Source organism: Leptodactylus fuscus, chromosome 8 (genome assembly GCF_031893055.1).
Source record: "Leptodactylus fuscus isolate aLepFus1 chromosome 8, aLepFus1.hap2, whole genome shotgun sequence".
NCBI classification, from domain to species: domain Eukaryota; kingdom Metazoa; phylum Chordata; class Amphibia; order Anura; family Leptodactylidae; genus Leptodactylus; species Leptodactylus fuscus.
Genome location: NC_134272.1, coordinates 69,301,271 through 69,326,430, shown reverse-complemented (window position 1 = coordinate 69,326,430; position 25,160 = coordinate 69,301,271). Strand labels below are relative to the sequence as shown.

The window sequence follows — 25,160 nt, the reverse complement described above, 5'->3', positions numbered from 1 at the left end:
CGTGGGCAATTTTTATCCCAGGTACGGTGCAGTTTTTTCTCATTAGGGCTTACCCTGACATATCCACCATGGTAAATCTAGTGGGGTTATTTTTTAAATAAAAAAAAAAGGGTTTATCGTGTTTTTCCCCTTTAAAGATAATATATCACGTGTAGTTTTTTTTTACTTATTTACTTTAATCATTCTTAATATTTCTAATAATAGACTTTGTCTATTTTCTGTACACAATTATGTACGGTATTAGTGTAGCATGTCTCCACACGTTTTTGCTCTAGTGTAGCATGTCTCCACATTCGAAAAACGAATTTTACTTAAAAAATATCGGATGATTTTGCTCCAAAAAACTCATAGTCAAGGGAACTGTTGAGCAATTTCAGCAATGATGTTGCGAAACAGAGTCTCTCGATGCCACCAGTATTCAGCCAAATGTCCTGGCAACAAATTCGCGAAGTACCACGCATCTTCTGCAGAATTTCCATTTTGACATGACCCCAATTTGCCTCTATTCTCTGGGTGTTGACGCCGGTGAAAGGGTTTACAAAATTTTGTTGATGATTTACAGTACGATGAGTGTACTGAAAACCAGGCCAATTTGGAATATTTGCATAAGCTGCCCACTCGTCCGACCAAATTTACGATCCAGGAGCGATGTGATGCTGAATAATGGCCCGAAGCGTCGGCTCATTTCGGCGTAGGACATGAAACATCCTCAATTTGGATCCAAAGCCATGTATCGCGTTGTTACTAAGCCTGATATTTATACCTACTCTGCACTTTCATGATGTGGAGAATGACAAGGGACCCCCAAAGCAGGCATGGCGGCATGGTACCCCAAAATGTGTGGTAAATTAATAAAATACACTTTTTCTCCTCAGGTTCACTCAGGGAAGTAAAGATAGTGTAAGCTGTGCACTGTAATTCAAATTTCCCGCCTTTTTTCACTTACCTCAGCTGATGTGTAGTTCAGGGTCAAAGGTAGATTTCACTGCTTCTTCTGGAAGATGTGAAGAATGTGGAGACATACTGCACTACGGTACACATTATGTGGAGACGCGTCTAATCATTTTCGCGCGCTTTCGTGATGTGGAGAATGTGGAGACATGCTACACTAATACCATTATGTACTGTCCCACTGAGAGTACAACTAAAGGTTTACGTACGTGTGAAGGTTGTAAATATATGATCACAAAAATATTGTTATCCCTAAAACTAAATGCAGTCTAATTATTTATGTTTCAAACTGAATATGATATTATGTGATAAGATGACGCCAGCAATATCTGGATGTAGCTATAAGATGCCTTTTTGTCCCAGGTTGAAACTAAACTCATAAGTCCATGCTGGTATCTTGTAATCCATTATTGAATCTTTGGAGACAGTAGTCCTCCCCCAGCTGATTTGAGCCGTCTCCATTTGGTTGGCGAGAATGAAGATCTGTCTCAAAGAGCCATCTCTAAGCAATGGTGGAAAAACCAGTTAGGATGTCAAAGCATGAAGAGATAAAATTCAATGAACCCCCAGCCCTCACACATCTAGTGGATGGAGTTCAGAGCTAAGCCAGAGCTGTATACTAGGCTGTATGTATATACTGTAATGCACACATGGGATTGTGAAGATTGAGGCTGCAAAGACATTCCTGTGTGTTATGGGCTTTTGACAATGTACCAGACATCATGACAAAATGGCCTCTATTGTGTCCTCAGGTGTAGGCCCGAACATGCGGACACAAGGAGATTATACAGGGTTTCCCATGAGGAGGACCTGGCACTCCCACAGAAAGTGACATCACAAGAAGTGACATCACAGGAGGCGGATACCTCAACCAACCAATCAGACTCATGATAGAGCTTGCTGTTGTTTACTTCTTGTATTTGGATATAAAAACCTGCACGTTCTGTAATAAAGGTGTCTTTGTGTGCAATGCTGAGGCTAAGGGCTCGTTCACATCTGCGCCCGGTCTCCGTTCTGCAGGTTTCCTGCACAAAACAGAGGCAGGAGACGGAAACCTGCAGGACTCTTTCATACCCATTCATTTGAATGGGTTTGAAAGATGTCCGGCTGTGAGCGGCAGTGAGCGTTTTATGCTCTCCGATGCAAAACGTTTTTTTTTAAACCGGACTTAGAGTCGGACATGCAGTAATCTGTGTCCGGTTTAAAAAAAAACTGTTACGCGGCGGAGAGCATAAATCGCTCACCGGTGCTCACGGCCAGACCTAATCTGACAGGTTTCTGTCTTCTGCATGCAGAAGACAGAAACCACAGAACGGAGACCCGAACGCAGGTGTGAACCCCATTGTAAGTAAGAAGTTCTTATACCAAACTCCTGTGTGGTGTGGAACCTTCATGACTGCTAGCAACTTAGTCTTTGAATTTGGCCAGCCATTGTCACTCACAATGGGCGGAGTCAACGGAGAAGTGGGTGGAGCTAAATTTGCCACAGCGCGCATGGACCTCTAGAACCGTTACAATTTCTCATGTGGCCCATTGGGAAAATTAATTGCCCACCCCTACTCTAAAGCCTCCTTGTGAATGGTGTGACAGTATGCTTGCCTAATCGGCGCTCCATTCACTTCTATGGAGATGCTGGAGCTGTAATCTACGGCAGCGCCCATAGAAGTGAATGAAACACCAGTCAGGCAAGCACTATGTCCCTCCATTCACAAGAAGTGTTTAGGAGGAGTCTCAGTCTCCCATCCTCCTCATCACTGGGGGACCTGGCAATTGGGACCATGTCTTGTAGATAGGGGATAAATGTCCATAACAGCACAACCTATTTACACACCTTATACACATAGTTTACATTTGTTATCTATATCAACAGCAACCTGTAGATTCACAGTAATGACACAGAGGCCATGCTGAGACTTTTAGTCCTACACCAGCAGTGGGGGCACGATCTAGGACAGGCGAACCCCAGGCGATCTACCCGTGACGCACATTAACATTCCAAACACAAGCCGCCAAACAGAAATATTAGACATTTAATTCAAGATGTGGAAATCAATTCTGTCTGCAGCCGGGATAAATCCCATTACAATAAAATCTGTCAAAATATACATACATATAATTTTTTATGTGTTTATTTCACACACTGGAGAAACTTACCCGAGTCTTTTGCATATGTTTATCCTACTGTATATGCGAAAACAGGAGCACAATAGCTTTAGGGATTTTCCGACATACAGTACTAATTAAAAACCGCTTGGAAGGAAAAAGAAGGGAAAAAAAAAACAACTAAATCTGCAAAATGTTTTAAAGCTTTAAGTGCCAGAGAGACTTACACTGAAGTTAATCATGTGCAGCAAGAAAATATTTCACGGCGAGCAGCGCGGAGATTAATCCTATTGAAACAACATCTGAATGCACGAGCGCTAACCTTCCCTTATTTTCTATATTTAATGTTAAACACTAGAAGTGCATACGAGCCTTCCTATATTAATAGTGGCACGGTTCATTTTGGCAGTATTTCACTATGTAGCCCAAGGCCATGGGTAATGGAACATTACTCACTATGATAGCCAGATTTCTTCTGCATGGCGGTTACAGGGCAATCTTTATGAGCCAGAAGAAGCTGTTTCAGCTGCGCCACTTCATTTCTCAGCAGGGTGACTTCATTCTAGAGGTAAAGGGGAAACTTTCTCTTTAGAACCAAATGGAATAAGTTCTCAAAGTTCATAGCAAAGTAATAACATCCATGCAAGTGCTCTATCAGTTTTGGAGGGGAGCGATACACAACGCGCTGACGGAAACCTGACAAAATGGACAGAAGTCAATAAACAATGAACATACAATACACTATTAATATTACATTCTATTGATATATACGGAATAACATGGTGCATATTTCAGTGTTTCCATCTGCATTTGCACTTACTCTCGAGGTTTCTGTCACTTAGCACTTATTCTGACAATAGGGCCATGTACTCGACCATGGAAAAAGTACTAGTTTTATGGCCGAGCGTACATCCGAGGTTAATCCATTTTCATGCATCCCTTTTAGACTTGAATCTAAGGCTTATCCTTCATTCACATCTGCGTTCAGTATTCCATTTGGGGAGTCCGCATGGGGACTCCCAAATGGAATACCGAATGCAACTGCAAGCGGTGTGCCAGTGAAAGCACATGGACTCCATAGACTATAATGGGGTCCGTGTGCTGGCCGCGCGCTGCCCGCACGTATCATGCGGGTAGGAAAGTAGATTGTTAACTACTTTCCTGTCCACATGATCCCTGCGGAGATCTGGCGGCAAGCACATGGACCCCATTTTAGTCTATGGGGTCTGTGTGCATTCACTGGCACACCGCTTGCAGTTGCTTTCGGTATTCCGTTTGTTGGGGAGTCCTCATGCGGACTCCCCTGTATGGAATACCAATGCAGAGTTGAACGAGGCCTTAGTGATTATGACCTTAATAAAAAGTAATAAAATAAAAATTAATTAGGAATTTTACCCATATTACGATTATTTGGGCCAAGTCCCTTTTAAAGGCTACACCCCCCAGAGCAGATTATAGTAAGGGCAAAATGGGTTCAGCCCTTTCGTCCCCATTATAATCCAATCGATAGTCTGACTACTGTTGTGGGGCATGTATGTCTACAAGAGGCTCGTCCAGTGGCTTCGTGCGGACCAAACATGTCCAGGAACAGGAACTGCTATTATTCTCTTCAGACTCTAGAGCAGTGATGGCGAACCTTTTAGAGACCGAGTGCCCAAACTGCAACCCAAAACCCACAAAATTTTCGCGGAGTGCCAACACGACAATATAGACTTAATACTATGCGGATCCACAATTGCGGACAGTTACTGACCAAAAATTACAGTCATGTGGGGCTTTACAGAGCTTTCAATAATACAAACAACGTTGTACTGAAATGTAAAGGTCTCGGCATTTGGTACTTTGAACAATTAATTTTCACTATTTACATCGCACAGGATCTGTTTTATAGTTACCGTGTAATATTCTTACATCCTGTACTAATATCACGTCTGCTATAAAACAGATACTGTGTGATATAAATAGTGAGGGGACCCCAGACAGTATTATATGCTCTGCAGTGGGCCCACCACACAATATTATATTCTCCACAGTACCACAGTAGCCCCCCAGTGTTATATGCTCCGCAGTAGGTGTCCCCCCCCACAGGATTATATGCTCCACAGTGGCATCCACACACAGTATTGTGTGCTTATAAATAGGCCCCCCCCCCCCAGTATTATATGCTCTTTAGTACACCCCCCAGTATTATAAGCCACCCCAGTATTATAAGCCCCCCCAGTATTATAAGCCCCCTCAGTATTATACACTCCCCCCAGTATTATACACCCCACCCAGTATTATAAGCCCCCCCCAGTATTATACACTCCCCCCAGTATTATAAGCCCCATCAGTATTATACACTCCCCACAGTATTATACACCCCACCCAGTATTATAAGCCCCTCCAGTATTATACACTCCCCCCCCCCAGTATCATACACCCCACCAAGTATTATAAGCGCTCCCCCCCAACATCATATACACAGTGAGCCACTCTCATACTCACCCCTGAAGAGCCGCCGGCATCCACCTTCTTGTCACTGGCGGCGCTGATGACGTCATCGCGCCCGCGTCGGGGCAGAGGTCGAACTCTGCAGCCAGTGTAGGCCGCGGTCGCGCGATCCGCGGCCTACCCTGACAGCTTTCAGCTGTATGTGCATTTGCACATACAACTGAAGGCAGTGATCGCTCATCAACGGAGAATCCTGTACCGGATTCCCTGTTGGTGAGCGATCCGGGCGACCGCACGCGTGCCAGCATGGAGGGCTCTGCGTGCCCTCTCTGGCACGTGTGCCATAGGTTCGCCATCACTGCTCTAGAGTATAATAAGCTGGAGGCCCAGGGGAGGTGATCAAACGAAAAAAACAGTGTTACTCACCTGTCCTGGGCTCCGGCACGACTTCCTGTTCTCTTCGGGCCTTCTGAGTGATGTCAGGATCGCTGAGGTCTGTGAGTCTCAGAGGTCACGTAGAGTCTTGATGCTTGCATCAGGGTGCTATGTATCGGTAATTGGCCCTCAGCGGTCCCTGATGTTAGTCATGAGGCTGGAAGAGAACAGGGAGCCGCGCAGGAGCCCAGGAGAGGTAACACTAATTTTTTTCAGACTTCCTCTCCTTCCTTGGGCCTCTGCCTTTTGAAGAGACCCAGAGTATAATAACAGCAGTCCCAGTTCAGACTGAACTGAAAATGAACTGAAAATTCACCCAAGAATCCCGCAGCATGCCGCACATCCTGGTTGTAAAAAAGATAGAAATCTTGAGAGATCCCTGAAAGCCACAAAGCAGATGTGAACAGAGCCTAATCCTAATCTCACATACATATGGATGTTCACCAATATCTGAATGAAGTTCTTCCAAAACATTGGATTTGATACTCTGGAAATACCAATTCACCAATGGTGTACTGGGCTGCATGATCACTAGACCTAACTCCTGGGACTTCATTCTGTAGAACTACATGAAGGACTCCCTGTATCCGCCCCACAACCACAAAATCTGAACAACCTATAACAGTGGAGTCCATATACGAGGATATGACAGCAGGACAGAACTGGACTACCACCTACACATCTGCCTTGTCACCGATGGAAATGATGTTGAACATTTGTAGCGTATAGAAACTTGGATAGATAGTGTCTTTCTGTGTTAATAAAATTGTGTTATAGTCGCTGGGGTATGAATACTGAGGCTAGAATTGTGTACCACCCTGCTTTAGATAAAAGTCGGTTAAACCCAGATTTTTTTTTTTTTTTACTTTATTTATTATGCTTACTCATATAGCGCCATCATATTCCGCAGCGCTTTACAGACATTAACAGTCACTGTCCCATATAGGGCTCACAATCTACATTCCCTATCAGTAGGTCTTTGGAGTGTGGGAGGAAACCAGAGCACCCAGAGGAAACCAACAAACTCCTTGCAGATGTTGTCCTTGGCAGGATTTGAACCCAGGACTCCAGCACTGCAAGGATGCAGTGCTAACCACTGAGCCACCGTGCTGCCCAGATTTCAATACTATCAGTTAATGGTCTATGGCAACAGTATATGGGGCCACCCAATTTTACCACGATGGCAGATGTTGGGGAAAAGATGGATGGGGAAGTCAAAACCATGCAATATCACAGTTATTTTCCAAAAAGCTGTAATTGTGCAATAAGAATGGAAAGCGAAGAATGCCCCTTGGGCCACCAGGGGGGTCTTTCCATGTATGGTTGGGTCTCATTTGAAAACATTTCCTAATGCAAAGGGAGAAGAAGGTTAGGTCATTTTGGATTCTAACATACTTTATCCTTTGATCCTATGGATAGATAAGCCACTGCTGGACGGCTTGGCAGAGACTTATTCCCTTCCCCCAATTAAAAAAAAACATGCACACTCGGCTGAATGTGGATATATATGAAGGAGTTGGGAGAAATAATTGCAGTCAGCAATGATTTGATATGTATGGCCACCTTCTAAGTAGTGGTCGAAAACCCACCACGCACTTATCTTTTATATCTAGTAGACCAATCACATACAATATAAGCACAACAAATACTGTACAGCTCCTGCAGAAAGGACAATATGTCGTAAGCTGTTTTGCCGCCAATATATACCGTAGTTAAATAGGGGTCTGCTAGTTCAAGTCAATATGTAGTAACCATGGTCATACAAGCTCAGGACTAAGCAGTAATTCTAAGGAAGAATCTGAACTAAGGATCACCCATAAATTCCATGTTGGTTAACACCTTATGAGTAGAGATGAGCGAACAGTGTTCTATCGAACTCATGTTCGATCGGATATTAGGCTGTTCGGCATGTTCGAATCGAATCGAACACCGCGTGGTAAAGTGCGCCATTACTCGATTCCCCTCCCACCTTCCCTGGCGCCTTTTTTGCTCCAATAACAGCGCTGGGTAGGTGGGACAGGAACTACGACACCGGTGACGTTGAAAAAAGTAGGCAAAACCCATTGGCTGCCGAAAACATGTGACCTCTAATTTAAAAGAACAGCGACGCCCAGCTTCGCGTCATTCTGAGCTTGCAATTCACCGAGGACGGAGGTTTCCGTCCAGCTAGCTAGGGCTTAGATTCTGGGTAGGCAGGGACAGGCTAGGATAGGAAGGAGAAGACAACCAACAGCTCTTGTAAGAGCTAAATTCCAGGGAGAAGCTTGTCAGTGTAACGTGGCACTGACGGGCTCAATCGCCGCAACCCAGCTTTCCCAGGATCCTGAATGGAATACACTGTCAGTGTATTCCCGTATACCCGATATATACCCCGATACCCGTTCCAACGGTGTGCCCCCCCACCTTCACCCCAGAAATACCCTGCAAGTCCCCTAGCAATAGAATTGGGGCTATATACACCCACAATTTTTACTACTGGTATACAGTGCCATTGTCTGACTGGGAATTCAAAGAATATATTGGGAATACAAATACCCTCATTTCTTGCTACTGCCATATAGTGCCAGTTTCTGACTGGTAATTCAAAGAATATATTGGGGTTACGTGCACCCACAATTTTTACTACTGGTATACAGTGCCATTGTCTGACTGGGAATTCAAAGAATATATTGGGAATACAAATACCCTCATTTCTTGCTACTGCCATATAGTGCCAGTGTCTGACTGGGAATTCAAAGAATATATTGGGGTTACGTGCACCCACAATTTTTACTACTGGTATACAGTGCCATTGTCTGACTGGGAATTCAAAGAGTATATTGGGAATACAAATACCCTCATTTCTTGCTACTGCCATATAGTGCCAGTTTCTGACTGGGAATTCAAAGAATATATTGGGGTTACGTGCACCCACAATTTTTACTACTGGTATACAGTGCCATTGTCTGACTGGGAATTCAAAGAGTATATTGGGAATACAAATACCCTCATTTCTTGCTACTGCCATATAGTGCCAGTGTCTGACTGGGAATTCAAAGAATATATTGGGGTTACGTGCACCCACAATTTTTACTACTGGTATACAGTGCCATTGTCTGACTGGGAATTCAAAGAGTATATTGGGAATACAAATACCCTCATTTCTTGCTACTGCCATATAGTGCCAGTTTCTGACTGGGAATTCAAAGAATATATTGGGGTTACGTGCACCCACAATTTTTACTACTGGTATACAGTGCCATTGTCTGACTGGGAATTCAAAGAATATATTGGGGTTATAAATACCCTCATTTCTTGCTACTGCCATATAGTGCCAGTTTCTGACTGGGAATTCAAAGAATATATTGGGGTTACGTGCACCCACAATTTTTACTACTGGTATACAGTGCCATTGTCTGACTGGGAATTCAAAGAATATATTGGGGTTATAAATACCCTCATTTCTTGCTACTGCCATATAGTGCCAGTTTCTGACTGGTAATTCAAAGAATATATTGGGGTTACGTGCACCCACAATTTTTACTACTGGTATACAGTGCCATTGTCTGACTGGGAATTCAAAGAGTATATTGGGAATACAAATACCCTCATTTCTTGCTACTGCCATATAGTGCCAGTTTCTGACTGGGAATTCAAAGAATATATTGGGGTTACGTGCACCCACAATTTTTACTACTGGTATACAGTGCCATTGTCTGACTGGGAATTCAAAGAGTATATTGGGAATACAAATACCCTCATTTCTTGCTACTGCCATATAGTGCCAGTGTCTGACTGGGAATTCAAAGAATATATTGGGGTTACGTGCACCCACAATTTTTACTACTGGTATACAGTGCCATTGTCTGACTGGGAATTCAAAGAGTATATTGGGAATACAAATACCCTCATTTCTTGCTACTGCCATATAGTGCCAGTTTCTGACTGGGAATTCAAAGAATATATTGGGGTTACGTGCACGCACAATTTTTACTACTGGTATACAGTGCCATTGTCTGACTGGGAATTCAAAGAATATATTGGGGTTATAAATACCCTCATTTCTTGCTACTGCCATATAGTGCCAGTTTCTGACTGGGAATTCAAAGAATATATTGGGGTTACGTGCACCCACAATTTTTACTACTGGTATACAGTGCCATTGTCTGACTGGGAATTCAAAGAATATATTGGGGTTATAAATACCCTCATTTCTTGCTACTGCCATATAGTGCCAGTTTCTGACTGGTAATTCAAAGAATATATTGGGGTTACGTGCACCCACAATTTTTACTACTGGTATACAGTGCCATTGTCTGACTGGGAATTCAAAGAGTATATTGGGAATACAAATACCCTCATTTCTTGCTACTGCCATATAGTGCCAGTGTCTGACTGGGAATTCAAAGAATATATTGGGGTTACGTGCACCCACAATTTTTACTACTGGTATACAGTGCCATTGTCTGACTGGGAATTCAAAGAGTATATTGGGAATACAAATACCCTCATTTCTTGCTACTGCCATATAGTGCCAGTTTCTGACTGGGAATTCAAAGAATATATTGGGGTTACGTGCACCCACAATTTTTACTACTGGTATACAGTGCCATTGTCTGACTGGGAATTCAAAGAGTATATTGGGAATACAAATACCCTCATTTCTTGCTACTGCCATATAGTGCCAGTGTCTGACTGGGAATTCAAAGAATATATTGGGGTTACGTGCACCCACAATTTTTACTACTGGTATACAGTGCCATTGTCTGACTGGGAATTCAAAGAGTATATTGGGAATACAAATACCCTCATTTCTTGCTACTGCCATATAGTGCCAGTTTCTGACTGGGAATTCAAAGAATATATTGGGGTTACGTGCACCCACAATTTTTACTACTGGTATACAGTGCCATTGTCTGACTGGGAATTCAAAGAATATATTGGGGTTATAAATACCCTCATTTCTTGCTACTGCCATATAGTGCCAGTTTCTGACTGGGAATTCAAAGAATATATTGGGGTTACGTGCACCCACAATTTTTACTACTGGTATACAGTGCCATTGTCTGACTGGGAATTCAAAGAATATATTGGGGTTATAAATACCCTCATTTCTTGCTACTGCCATATAGTGCCAGTTTCTGACTGGTAATTCAAAGAATATATTGGGGTTACGTGCACCCACAATTTTTACTACTGGTATACAGTGCCATTGTCTGACTGGGAATTCAAAGAATATATTGGGGTTATAAATACCCTCATTTCTTGCTACTGCCATATAGTGCCAGTTTCTGACTGGTAATTCAAAGAATATATTGGGGTTACGTGCACCCACAATTTTTACTACTGGTATACAGTGCCATTGTCTGACTGGGAATTCAAAGAGTATATTGGGAATACAAATACCCTCATTTCTTGCTACTGCCATATAGTGCCAGTGTCTGACTGGGAATTCAAAGAATATATTGGGGTTACGTGCACCCACAATTTTTACTACTGGTATACAGTGCCATTGTCTGACTGGGAATTCAAAGAGTATATTGGGAATACAAATACCCTCATTTCTTGCTACTGCCATATAGTGCCAGTTTCTGACTGGGAATTCAAAGAATATATTGGGGTTACGTGCACCCACAATTTTTACTACTGGTATACAGTGCCATTGTCTGACTGGGAATTCAAAGAGTATATTGGGAATACAAATACCCTCATTTCTTGCTACTGCCATATAGTGCCAGTGTCTGACTGGGAATTCAAAGAATATATTGGGGTTACGTGCACCCACAATTTTTACTACTGGTATACAGTGCCATTGTCTGACTGGGAATTCAAAGAGTATATTGGGAATACAAATACCCTCATTTCTTGCTACTGCCATATAGTGCCAGTTTCTGACTGGGAATTCAAAGAATATATTGGGGTTACGTGCACCCACAATTTTTACTACTGGTATACAGTGCCATTGTCTGACTGGGAATTCAAAGAGTATATTGGGAATACAAATACCCTCATTTCTTGCTACTGCCATATAGTGCCAGTGTCTGACTGGGAATTCAAAGAATATATTGGGGTTACGTGCACCCACAATTTTTACTACTGGTATACAGTGCCAATTTCTAACTAGGAATTCAAAATGCGCAAGGCTCCCGGAAAGGGACGTGGACGAGGCCGTGGGCGAGGTCGGGGGAATGGTTCTGGGGAGCAAGGTAGCAGTGAAGCCACAGGGCGTCCCGTGCCTACTCCTGTGGGGCAGCAAGCATTGCGCCACTCCACAGTGCCAGGGTTGCTTGCCACATTAACTAAACTGCAGGGTACAAACCTTAGTAGGCCCGAGAACCAGGAACAGGTCTTGCAATGGCTGTCAGAGAACGCTTACAGCACATTGTCCAGCAGCCAGTCAGACTCTGCCTCCTCTCCTCCTATTACCCAACAGTCTTGTCTTCCTTCCTCCCAAAATTCCGAAGCTTTACAGAACAATAACCCAAACTGTCCCTGCTCCCCAGAGCTGTTCTCCGCTCCTTTCATTGTCCCTCAACCTGCCTCTCCACGTCACGATTCCACGAACCTAACAGAGGAGCATCTGTGTCCAGATGCTCAAACACTAGAGTCTCCTCCATCTCCGTTCGATTTGGTGGTGGATGACCAGCAACCCACCCTCATCGACGATGATGTGACGCAGTTGCCGTCAGGGCATCCAGTTGACCGGCGCATTGTGCGGGAGGAGGAGATGAGACAGGAGTTGGAAGAGGAAGTGGTGGATGATGAGGACACTGACCCGACCTGGACAGGGGGGATGTCAAGCGGGGAAAGTAGTGTGGATGTTGAGGCAGGTGCAGCACCAAAAAGGGTAGCTAGAGGCAGAGGCAGAGGTCAGCAGCTTAGGCGAAGCCAGGCCACACCCGGAATCTCCCAAGATGTTCCAGTTCGTACCCAGCCCCGAAAAACTCCCACCTCGAGGGCACGTTTCTCGAAGGTGTGGAGTTTTTTCAAGGAATGCGCCGAGGACAGATATAGTGTTGTCTGCACAATTTGCCTCTCGAAATTGATTAGGGGCTCTGAGAAGAGCAACCTGTCCACCACTTCAATGCGCCGTCATTTGGAATCCAAGCACTGGAATCAGTGGCAGGCAGCAACGGCAGGACAAAGGCCGACTGCCGTTCACGCCACTGCCACTGCCTCTGCCTCTGCCTCTGCCACTGCCACTGCTGACTGTGCTGGCGATGCACTCCAGAGGACGAGCCAGGACACCACTTCATCTGCCTCCGCCACTTTGTTGACTTCTACCTCATCCTCCCCTGGTCCTGTCTTATCTCCTTCTCCTGCACCATCAAAGGCACCATCAGGCGTTTCTTTACAACAACCCACCATCTCTCAGACATTGGAGCGGCGGCAGAAATACACTGCTAACCACCCACACGCGCAAGCCTTGAACGCCAACATCGCTAAACTGCTGGCCCAGGAGATGTTGGCGTTCCGGCTTGTTGAAACTCCCGCCTTCCTGGACCTGATGGCAACTGCGGCACCTCGCTATGCCGTCCCTAGCCGTCACTACTTCTCCCGGTGTGCCGTCCCCGCCTTGCACCAGCACGTGTCACTCAACATCAGGCGGGCCCTTAGTTCCGCGCTTTGCACAAAGGTCCACTTGACCACCGACGCGTGGACAAGTGCATGCGGACAGGGACGCTACATTTCACTGACGGCACACTGGGTGAATGTAGTTGAGGCTGGGACTGCTTCCCAAACTGGCCCGGTGTACCTCGTCTCCCCGCCTAACATTCCTGGCAGGGACACGAGAAGAACACCCCCCTCCTCCTCCTCCTCCTCTACCGCCTCCTCCTCCGCCACCGCCTCCTCCTCCGCCACCGCCTCCTCCTCCGCTGTTAGATTGACCCCAGCTACGAGTTGGAAACGTTGCAGCACTGGCGTTGGTAGACGTCAGCAGGCTGTGCTGAAGCTGATCAGCTTGGGGGACAGACAGCACACTGCCTCCGAGGTGAGGGATGCCCTCCTCGATGAGACGGCAATATGGTTTGAGCCGCTGCACCTGGGCCCAGGCATGGTCGTTTGTGATAACGGCCGGAACCTGGTAGCAGCTCTGGAGCTTGCCGGACTCCAACATGTTCCATGCCTGGCCCACGTCTTCAACCTAGTGGTGCAACGTTTCCTAAAGAGCTACCCCAATGTTCCAGAGCTACTGGTGAAAGTGCGGCGCATGTGCGCCCACTTTCGCAAGTCGACAGTAGCCGCTGCTAGCTTAAAATCTCTCCAGCAACGCCTGCATGTGCCACAACACCGGCTTTTGTGCGACGTCCCCACACGCTGGAACTCAACGTTTCAGATGTTGAATAGAGTGGTTGAGCAGCAGAGACCTTTGATGGAATACCAGCTACAAAACCCTAGGGTGCCACAAAGTCAGCTGCCTCAGTTTCACATCCATGAGTGGCCATGGATGAGAGACCTTTGTGACATCCTACGGGTCTTTGAGGAGTCCACAAGGAGGGTGAGCTCTGAGGATGCGATGGTGAGCCTTACAATCCCGCTCTTGTGTGTTCTGAGAGAATCCCTGATTGACATCAGGGATAACTCAGATCACACAGAGGAGTTAGGGATAGCATCCGATCCGTCACAGCTGGAGAGTAGGTCCACACATCTGTCCGCTTCACTGCGTTTAATGGAGGAGGAGGAGGAGGAGGAGGAGGAAGAAGAGTTGTCCGATGATGTGATGGTGATACAGGAGGCTTCCGGGCAACTTCGAATCGTCCCATTGTTGCAGCGCGGATGGGTAGACATGGAGGATGAGGAGGAAATGGAGATTGAACTTTCCGGTGGGGCCAGAGGAGTCATGCCAACTAACACTGTGGCAGACATGGCTGAGTTCATGTTGGGGTGCTTTACAACCGACAAGCGTATTGTCAAAATCATGGAGGACAACCAGTACTGGATCTTTGCTATCCTTGACCCCCGGTATAAAAACAACATCTCGTCTTTTATTCCGGTAGAGGGGAGGGCCAATCGCATCAATGCTTGCCACAGGCAATTGGTGCAGAATATGATGGAGATGTTTCCAGCATGTGACGTTGGCGGCAGGGAGGGCAGTTCCTCCAGTAGGCAACCAAGTTCTCACCGGTCCACACAAACGAGGGGCACACTGTCTAAGGTCTGGGACACCTTGATGGCACCCCCTCGCCAAAGTGCCGCCACGGAGGGTCCTAGTGTCACCAGGCGTGAGAAGTATAGGCGCATGTTGCGGGAATACCTTTCCGACCACAGCCCTGTCCTCTCCGACCCCTCTGCGCCCTACACGTATTGGGTGTCGAAGTTGGACCTGTGGCTTGAACTTGCCCTATATGCCTTGGAGGTGCTGTCCTGTCCTGCCGCCAGCGTCCTATCTGAGAGGGTGTTCAGTGCAGCCGGTGGCATCATCACTGACAAGCGCACCCGTCTGTCAGCTGAGAGTGCCGACCGGCTCACTTTGATAAAAATGAACCACCACTGGGTAGAGCCGTCATTTTTGTGCCCACCTGTGTAAAGCACCCCAACATGAAACTCCATGTCTGTACTCAACCTCTCCAATTCCTCCGCATCCTCATACTCATCCACCATAAGCGTTGCACAATTCTGCTAATACTAGGCTCCCTCCACCCTGATTTCCCCCAACTCTGCTGGTTAGAGGCTCCCTCCACCATGAATTTGCCCAAACTGGGCTGTTTAGAGGCTCCCTCCACCATGAATTGGTCCAAACTGGGTTTTTTAGAGGCTCCCTCCACCATGAATTTGCCCAAACTGGGCTGTTTAGAGGCTCCCTCCACCATGAATTGGTCCAAACTGGGCTGGTTAGAGGCTCCCTCCACCATGAATTTCCCAAAACTTGGCTGTTTAGAGGCTCCCTCCACCATGAATTTGCCCAAACTGGGCTGTTTAGAGGCTCCCTCCACCATTAATTGGTCCAAACTGGGCTGGTTAGAGGCTCCCTCCACCATGAATTTGCCCAAACTGGGGTGGTTAGAGGCTCCCTCCACCATTAATTGGTCCAAACTGGGCTGGTTAGAGGCTCCCTCCACCATGAATTTCCCAAAACTTGGCTGTTTAGAGGCTCCCTCCACCATTAATTGGTCCAAACTGGGCTGGTTAGAGGCTCCCTCCACCATGAATTTGCCCAAACTGGGCTGTTTAGAGGCTCCCTCCACCATTAATTGGTCCAAACTGGGCTGGTTAGAGGCTCCCTCCACCATGAATTTGCCCAAACTGGGCTGTTTAGAGGCTCCCTCCACCATGAATTGGTCCAAACTGGGGTGGTTAGAGGCTCCCTCCACCATTAATTGGTCCAAACTGGGCTGGTTAGAGGCTCCCTCCACAATTAATTGGTCCAAACTGGGCTAATTAGAGGCTCCCTCCACCATGAATTGGTCCAAACTGGGTTTTTTAGAGGCTCCCTCCACCATGAATTTGCCCAAACTGGGCTGTTTAGAGGCTCCCTCCACCATGAATTGGTCCAAACTGGGCTGGTTAGAGGCTCCCTCCACCATGAATTGGTCCAAACTGGGGTGGTTAGAGGCTCCCTCCACCATTAATTGGTCCAAACTGGGCTGGTTAGAGGCTCCCTCCACCATTAATTGGTCCAAACTGGGCTGGTTAGAGGCTCCCTCCACCATGAATTTGCCCAAACTGGGGTGGTTAGAGGCTCCCTCCACCATTAATTGGTCCAAACTGGGCTGGTTAGAGGCTCCCTCCACAATTAATTGGTCCAAACTGGGCTAATTAGAGGCTCCCTCCACCATGAATTGGTCCAAACTGGGTTTTTTAGAGGCTCCCTCCACCATGAATTTGCCCAAACTGGGCTGTTTAGAGGCTCCCTCCACCATGAATTGGTCCAAACTGGGCTGGTTAGAGGCTCCCTCCACCATGAATTGGTCCAAACTGGGGTGGTTAGAGGCTCCCTCCACCATTAATTGGTCCAAACTGGGCTGGTTAGAGGCTCCCTCCACCATTAATTGGTCCAAACTGGGCTGGTTAGAGGCTCCCTCCACCATGAATTTGCCCAAACTGGGGTGGTTAGAGGCTCCCTCCACCATTAATTGGTCCAAACTGGGCTGGTTAGAGGCTCCCTCCACAATTAATTGGTCCAAACTGGGCTAATTAGAGGCTCCCTCCACCATGAATTGGTCCAAACTGGGTTTTTTAGAGGCTCCCTCCACCATGAATTTGCCCAAACTGGGCTGTTTAGAGGCTCCCTCCACCATGAATTGGTCCAAACTGGGCTGGTTAGAGGCTCCCTCCACCATGAATTTCCCAAAACTTGGCTGTTTAGAGGCTCCCTCCACCATTAATTGGTCCAAACTGGGCTGGTTAGAGGCTCCCTCCACCATTAATTGGTCCAAACTGGGCTGGTTAGAGGCTCCCTCCACCATTAATTGGTCCAAACTGGGCTGGTTAGAGGCTCCCTCCACCATGAATTTCCCAAAACTTGGCTGTTTAGAGGCTCCCTCCACCATTAATTGGTCCAAACTGGGCTGGTTAGAGGCTCCCTCCACCATGAATTTGCCCAAACTGGGCTGTTTAGAGGCTCCCTCCACCATGAATTGGTCCAAACTGGGTTTTTTAGAGGCTCCCTCCACCATTAATTGGTCCAAACTGGGCTGGTTAGAGGCTCCCTCCACAATTAATTGGTCCAAACTGGGCTAATTAGAGGCTCCCTCCACCATGAATTGGTCCAAACTGGGTTTTTTAGAGGCTCCCTCCACCATGAATTTGCCCAAACTGGGCTGTTTAGAGGCTCCCTCCACCATGAATTGGTCCAAACTGGGCTGGTTAGAGGCTCCCTCCACCATGAATTGGTCCAAACTGGGGTGGTTAGAGGCTCCCTCCACCATTAATTGGTCCAAACTGGGCTGGTTAGAGGCTCCCTCCACCATTAATTGGTCCAAACTGGGCTGGTTAGAGGCTCCCTCCACCATGAATTTGCCCAAACTGGGGTGGTTAGAGGCTCCCTCCACCATTAATTGGTCCAAACTGGGCTGGTTAGAGGCTCCCTCCACAATTAATTGGTCCAAACTGGGCTAATTAGAGGCTCCCTCCACCATGAATTGGTCCAAACTGGGTTTTTTAGAGGCTCCCTCCACCATGAATTTGCCCAAACTGGGCTGTTTAGAGGCTCCCTCCACCATGAATTGGTCCAAACTGGGCTGGTTAGAGGCTCCCTCCACCATGAATTTCCCAAAACTTGGCTGTTTAGAGGCTCCCTCCACCATGAATTTGCCCAAACTGGGCTGTTTAGAGGCTCCCTCCACCATTAATTGGTCCAAACTGGGCTGGTTAGAGGCTCCCTCCACCATGAATTTGCCCAAACTGGGGTGGTTAGAGGCTCCCTCCACCATTAATTGGTCCAAACTGGGCTGGTTAGAGGCTCCCTCCACCATGAATTTCCCAAAACTTGGCTGTTTAGAGGCTCCCTCCACCATTAATTGGTCCAAACTGGGCTGGTTAGAGGCTCCCTCCACCATGAATTTGCCCAAACTGGGCTGTTTAGAGGCTCCCTCCACCATTAATTGGTCCAAACTGGGCTGGTTAGAGGCTCCCTCCACCATGAATTTGCCCAAACTGGGCTGTTTAGAGGCTCCCTCCACCATGAATTGGTCCAAACTGGGGTGGTTAGAGGCTCCCTCCACCATGAATTGGTCCAAACTGGGGTGGTTAGAGGCTCCCTCCACCATTAATTGGTCCAAACTGGGCTGGTTAGAGGCTCCCTCCACCTTGAATTTCCCAAAACTTGGCTGTTTAGAGGCTCCCTCCACCATTAATTGGTCCAAACTGGGCTGGTTAGAGGCTCCCTCCACCATGAATTTGCCCAAACTGGGCTGTTTAGAGGCTCCCTCCACCATGAATTTGCCCAAACTGGGCTGTTTAGAGGCTCCCTCCACCATGAATTGGTCCAAACTGGGCTGGTTAGAGGCTCCCTCCACCATGAATTTCCCAAAACTTGGCTGTTTAGAGGCTCCCTCCACCATTAATTGGTCCAAACTGGGCTGGTTAGAGGCTCCCTCCACCATGAATTTGCCCAAACTGGGGTGGTTAGAGGCTCCCTCCACCATTAATTGGTCCAAACTGGGCTGGTTAGAGGCTCCCTCCACCATTAATTGGTCCAAACTGGGCTAATTAGAGGCTCCCTCCACCATGAATTGGTCCAAACTGGGTTTTTTAGAGGCTCCCTCCACCATGAATTTGCCCAAACTGGGCTGTTTAGAGGCTCCCTCCACCATGAATTGGTCCAAACTGGGCTGGTTAGAGGCTCCCTCCACCATGAATTGGTCCAAACTGGGCTGGTTAGAGGCTCCCTCCACCATGAATTTCCCAAAACTTGGCTGTTTAGAGGCTCCCTCCACCATTAATTGGTCCAAACTGGGCTGGTTAGAGGCTCCCTCCACCATGAATTGGTCCAAACTGGGGTTTTTAGAGGCTCCCTCCACCATGAATTGGTCCAAACTGGGGTTTTTAGAGTCTCCCTCCACCATGAATTGGTCCAAACTGGGGTTTTTAGAGTCTCCCTCCACCATGAATTGGTCCAAACTGGGGTTTTTAGAGGCTCCCTCCACCATGAATTTGCCCAAACTCTGCTGGTTAGAGGCTCAATCCACCCTGATTTTCAAAACAAATGTTGGTGCCAACCTCAACTTACTACAAGGGCCAAATTCACTGCTGGTGACAAGCTCTCCTCACTGCAAGTGCCAAATACACATGTTTCAAGGTGTTTTCCTACTGTCAGAGAGGTGGTATTGAGTGTGTAAAGTGTGTAGTTGTTAGGCTGTGATGTTGGGGTAATAGAGGGTCTTTGGTGTGTTAGATGCCCCCAGACATGCTTCCCCTGCTGTCCCAGTGTCATTCCAGAGGTGTTGGCATCATTTCCTGGGGTGTCATAGTGGACTTGGTGACCCTCCAGACACGGATTTGGGTTTCCCCCTTAACGAGTATCTGTTCCCCATAGACTATAATGGGGTTCGAAACCCGTTCGAACACACGAACATTGAGCGGCTGTTCGAATCGAATTTCGAACCTCGAACATTTTAGTGTTCGCTCATCTCTACTTATGAGCCTACACAGCACACATTGCAATGCAATTTATACAGAGGTTTTCAAAGAATAGGCATTTTTAATAGGGCAAATATGGCTCTGCTCCAATGGGTTAATTTTCACATAAAATCTTTATGAGCTGTTAAGAACTGGCTGCAAACTGAAGGTAAATCATTAGAGAAGATGGCAAATACATAGAAAGTGGAGTAGACGGAATAGGCCGGGCAGTAAAACTAATGCATTAAATAATTAGATTTAATCACGGACAGAATCGCACAATGTTACAATGTAAACTATGGTCCTGTTAGAGGAGGTAGAAGGGGTCCCAAAAAAGCTTCCAGGATGATACTGTAGATGCCTTCAGATACTCTGGCCATCCCCTTTAATGACAAGAGTGACCGTCATTGTGCGCCCACAATGTCAGCTGTCAATAGGAGACTGTACCCATAACCAATGTCACAGAATGCGTCCATAGTGTCTGCCGATGTGACCATAAGTAGTGCTACTTAGAGAGTGTGCCCGTAGTGTCTGCCGATGTGCCCATAAGTAGCGCTACTTACAGTGTGCCCGTAGTGTCTGCCAATGTGCCCATAAGTAGTGCTACTTAGAGAGTGTGCCCATAACCAATGTCACAGAGTGTGCCCGTAGTGTTTGCCGATGTGCCCATAATTAGCGCTACTTACAGTGTGCCATAAACAATGTCAGCCTGAGACTGTATCCAAAGTATCCACTAGCGTGAACACAAGCAGTGTAATTTAAAGAACGTGCCCATATATATGTAAGCCAGTGTGCCCACCAGTGGTGCCCATATGTATTGTTCCTTACAGAATGTTCCCATAAACAGTGTCAGGTGGATCCTAAGGAGTTAATAAGCCATTCCTATGCTGATGTAGAAACGGGAGCGGCTCTTGCTCTGGGTTTCCTAGAAGGTGGGTCAAGTTAGTCATTGCTAGGCCTTTAGCCAGCATTTAGGACGGTTTCCAATAGTCTTTAGCATCGTTCGGTGGAGGGCAGTAGTTTGGGGGAGAGCACCTTTAGCTCTTTAGGTTAGTTAGTGGTAGTTAGGCCACAACAAGCAGTCCCACGCCAATGGACCCCATTGCTCTCAGTAACCGAAAATATCCACTGCCAAAATGTGCCTTGCATTTCTAAAATAGTGTCAGAGACAGCGGAGCAAGTCTTGGGGGTCACCCAGATTTTCACAATGAAAATGGTCAGAGGGATTGAGAGAGAAGGGAGCGAAGAGCAGACGCCACTTCCATCCATGTTTGTAGAGTGCCACAAAGTGTAGATTACAGTTTGCTGAAAGTGATTTATGCCTCCATATTACTTTGTGACTGGAAGAAACCTGGTATATAAACTGCACCATGGGCCTCACCTGCTACAATGTCTCCTTTGCATTCACCATTAAGGACACCTCCAAACACCATCACACAGGAGACACATGGCCGGATGTCCCCGAGGGCCCGCTATCACCACTTAAATGCCACTCTGTCAACACCATGCTGCCTCCGGACCTCAAAGCCTCCAAGACATGAGAATTATTGAGTAGCCACCATCTTGGGCCTCCTCCACCTATGCCATTTCCACACTACTATCCCTGGAGCATTGTACAAGTCCATGGTATTTGCGAGTTGCGGTAAATACTGCAGTTTTACTGTGAACAACCTTGAGTTGTGAGTGCACCAATTTACCGTATTTTAGCAATACTTCTATAATACTGTATTATTTCGCCCCTTTAACCCCTTTATGCCTTCTGATAGATCTTTTAGCTACACCAGACATTACATAGTTTTTACAGCTTGTTTTACTCGCTTATTATCTCACTTGCAACCTGTTTCTGTATGACAAAAGTTGTTGCCGCTGTTCGGAAATGGTTATTAATAAGCTTTGCTATATTATACAGATAAAGTGGCGCTATCATAGGAGCTAGCTCTATACTGGCGGGTGATTTAGATGGAAGGATTCAGTAAATCAATTATGTTGGCGGAGGACACAATCATTCCGGTTCTGGTCTAACACCCCTGTAATAGAAATTAAAAACTATATAACTAATATAAATGCTGTCAGCTGTGAGTGTGAACGTTGTAGCATCCATCATCTGTGTAATACACTTACCTGGTATATATTATAGGATTTCTCGCAATAAATAGAAGTGTACCATACATGAAGGAAGTGACCCTTTACTGACATGTTTGTATTAGCTTATGTGGACATGAACGTGCACATGTACATTGCCACCAGAAAAGAGAACTTGGATGATATCTGAATTAGAGATGAGCGAGTACTGTTCGGATCAGCCAATCCGAACAGCACGCTCGCATTGAAATGAATGGACGTAGCCGGCACGCGGGGGGTTAAGCGGCCGGCCGCCGTCAAAGGGGAAATACCAGGTGCATCCATTCATTTCTATGGAACGTGCTGTTCGGATCGGCTGATCCGAACAGTACTCGCTCATCTCTAATCTGAATGCTATCCATCTCCTCCACGGATCCATACATGTCATTGATGAATTCAGGCTGCAAAAAGGACAATAATAGGACACGTCCTGAGTTTATCCTCCAGGCCTCGTTCACATCTGTGTCAGTAATCCGTCCCCTCCATATATCTCCGACCTAATCCCCCGCTACCTACCCACACGTAACCTCAGGTCCTCCAGTGACCTCCTACTCGGCTCTGCTCTCATCCGCTCCTCACACAACCGTCTCCAAGATTTCTCTGGTGCATCCCCCATACTCTGGAACTCCTTACCAAAACACATAAGACTGACCCCCACAATCACAGGCTTCAAGAAGGCCCTGAAGACTCCCCTATTCAGGAAGGCCTACATCCTCTAATAACACTAGTACTACACCACAATCTGTACAGTCTCCCCCTCTCCTTCTGTCTCTACCCCCCTTCCCCCATAGATTGTAAGCCCTCGCAGGCAGGGCCCTCTATCCCACTGTGCCAGTTGATAACTGTTAGTATTATATTGTTTTGTATATCTTGTGTACCGTATATAAACCCCTAAATGTAAAGCACCATGGAATTAACATAATAATCAATAGCACCATGGAATTAATATAATAATGTACAGCACCATAGAATTAATATAGTAATGTACAGCACCAAGGGATTAATATAGTAATGTAAAGCACCATGAAATTAATATAATAATGTACAGCACCATGGAATTAATATATTAATGTACAGCATCATGGAATTAATATAATAATGTACAGCACAAAGGAATTAATGTAGTAATATAAAGCACCAAGGAATTAATATAATAATGTCCAGTACCATGGAATTAATATAATAATGTACAGCATCATGGAATTAATATAATAATGTACAGCACCATGGAATTAATATAATAATGTACAACACAAAGGAATTAATGTAGTAATGTAAAGCACCAAGGAATTAATATAATAATGTCCAGCACCATGGAATTAATATAATAATGTCCAGCACCATGGAATTAATATAATAATGTACAGCACCATGGAATTAATGGTGCTATATAAATAATAATAATAGTGGGAACGCCCCCTAAGGCTAGGTTCACATCTGCATCTCTGCTGCAGATTTCCGAACTTTTCTCTCTGCCGGTTTCAGTATAAAAATGTTGTAAACCTGACGGACTCAGGGGTCCATGTCTAACCACTATTTTAATAGACAGACTCTCCCTTGTTTGGGTCCTCAGCTGACCTGAGCGACATAGAGCCTGGCACTAGTGTGAACCTGTACAAAGGGATTTTCTTGGTACGTATGGAATACATAAAATGTCTTTCGGCTATGCCAAGCACAATCCTGACACTAGGTACAATAGAGGCTCCTCCAGCTCACGGTCTAAATTGCCATGTGAAAGGCAGACCTCCAAACATATTACTTTTACTATTAAATGCAACGTAAAAGTAATCATGGGTCATTACTGCCCACTATGCCCATCAGCTCTGCCAGCATGTCAAGTGAAGAGTTATTAAGGAGCGCGCAGGATTGATTAATGCCCGCACATAAAGAACACTTTAATTATTTCTCTGACATTCAATTTTCTTTACAAGTCATTCTGTTCTTCACAGCCGACGGTTCTGCTGTTGGCAGACAGAAAGATTTCGTTCTCTTAAAATCACCGCCGGTGTGGGCATTTTAACCCCCTCCAGCCTAGCAGGCAATACATGCCTAGCACTGGTAGTTACATGTGGATGCAGCACTACAGCAATACGGGATCAGTCCTGATCTCACCATCATCCACAATGTACAGGGATGATTTTTAACTAATGTCTACTTGTGCATACTGTCAAATGGGCATCTTGCTATTAAACCTGGGGCCTGCAAGCAAAATAGAAGTAAAAACCATTAGACTAACGAAACATTACAGCGCGTCACTTTAAACAAGTCAGAGTTGGCACCGTACCCAAAGGTTTATTATGTTCCAGGGGGCCATGATGGCGACAGAGGTTGTTGCAACTTTCAGGACAATTATTCATTGTAGTGATAACACTTGGAGAATCTACACATTAGACAGTCATCACCTACACCCACCTCTTATGACCCCCGATACCATACACGTGCATTTTTGCATTCTCGATAGGGAGAGGGGAACATGTGGCTGCCAGACACCTATGGTGGCAAAAAGATCAGTCATGTTGGAATCCAATCACCCAATCCTGCCCAACATCTGCCACCGGGGAAGTGAGAGCATTATCATACACGTGATGGTGGCTGATCCCACTGACATTGAAGAGTTCAGTCAGCCTTTATCAAATGTGCATGGCCACCTCAAGGCTCCAATATCAGTAGCATCATGGCTATCGTTTATAACATAAGCTATAGGACTGACCGATCCATTGCCAAATTAACGTTCAGCACAGTAATTGCCGACTCTGGCGGTTTAACCCCTCAGATCAATAGCGATCATTGCATTTGGGTGGTTTGGGGCAAGATCGCCTCCCTCTTCCACCTCTTAGGTCCCCAGCAGGGTCTGAGGGATTGTCATGGCAAATAGGAGGTCGAATAGGTATACAAGTCTGCACTATCCAAAAATAGCATTATTTATCGCATACAGTGAATGCCCCCCCAAAAAGTATGTATTTTATGTCGCCTCATTCCCCCTAAAAATAACAATAAAAAGTGGTCAGAAAGTCATACAAAACAAAGATTCATACCAATAAAAACTACAACTTGCCCCGCAAACACAAGTCTGACAT

General features: G+C 46.1%; 1 protein-coding gene across 3 annotated transcripts in view; it reads right to left on the bottom strand.

Annotated features, from left to right (window-relative positions):
• The window catches only part of ATF2 (activating transcription factor 2), a 74,601-nt gene that overhangs the window by 7,584 nt on the left and 41,857 nt on the right, over window positions 1-25,160 (bottom strand). For all 3 annotated transcript variants that reach the window (XM_075284027.1, XM_075284029.1, XM_075284028.1), the window contains exon 11: window positions 3,511-3,616. In XM_075284027.1, the coding sequence (XP_075140128.1) occupies window positions 3,511-3,616 (106 nt within the window). The remainder of the gene's footprint in view (window positions 1-3,510; window positions 3,617-25,160) is intronic.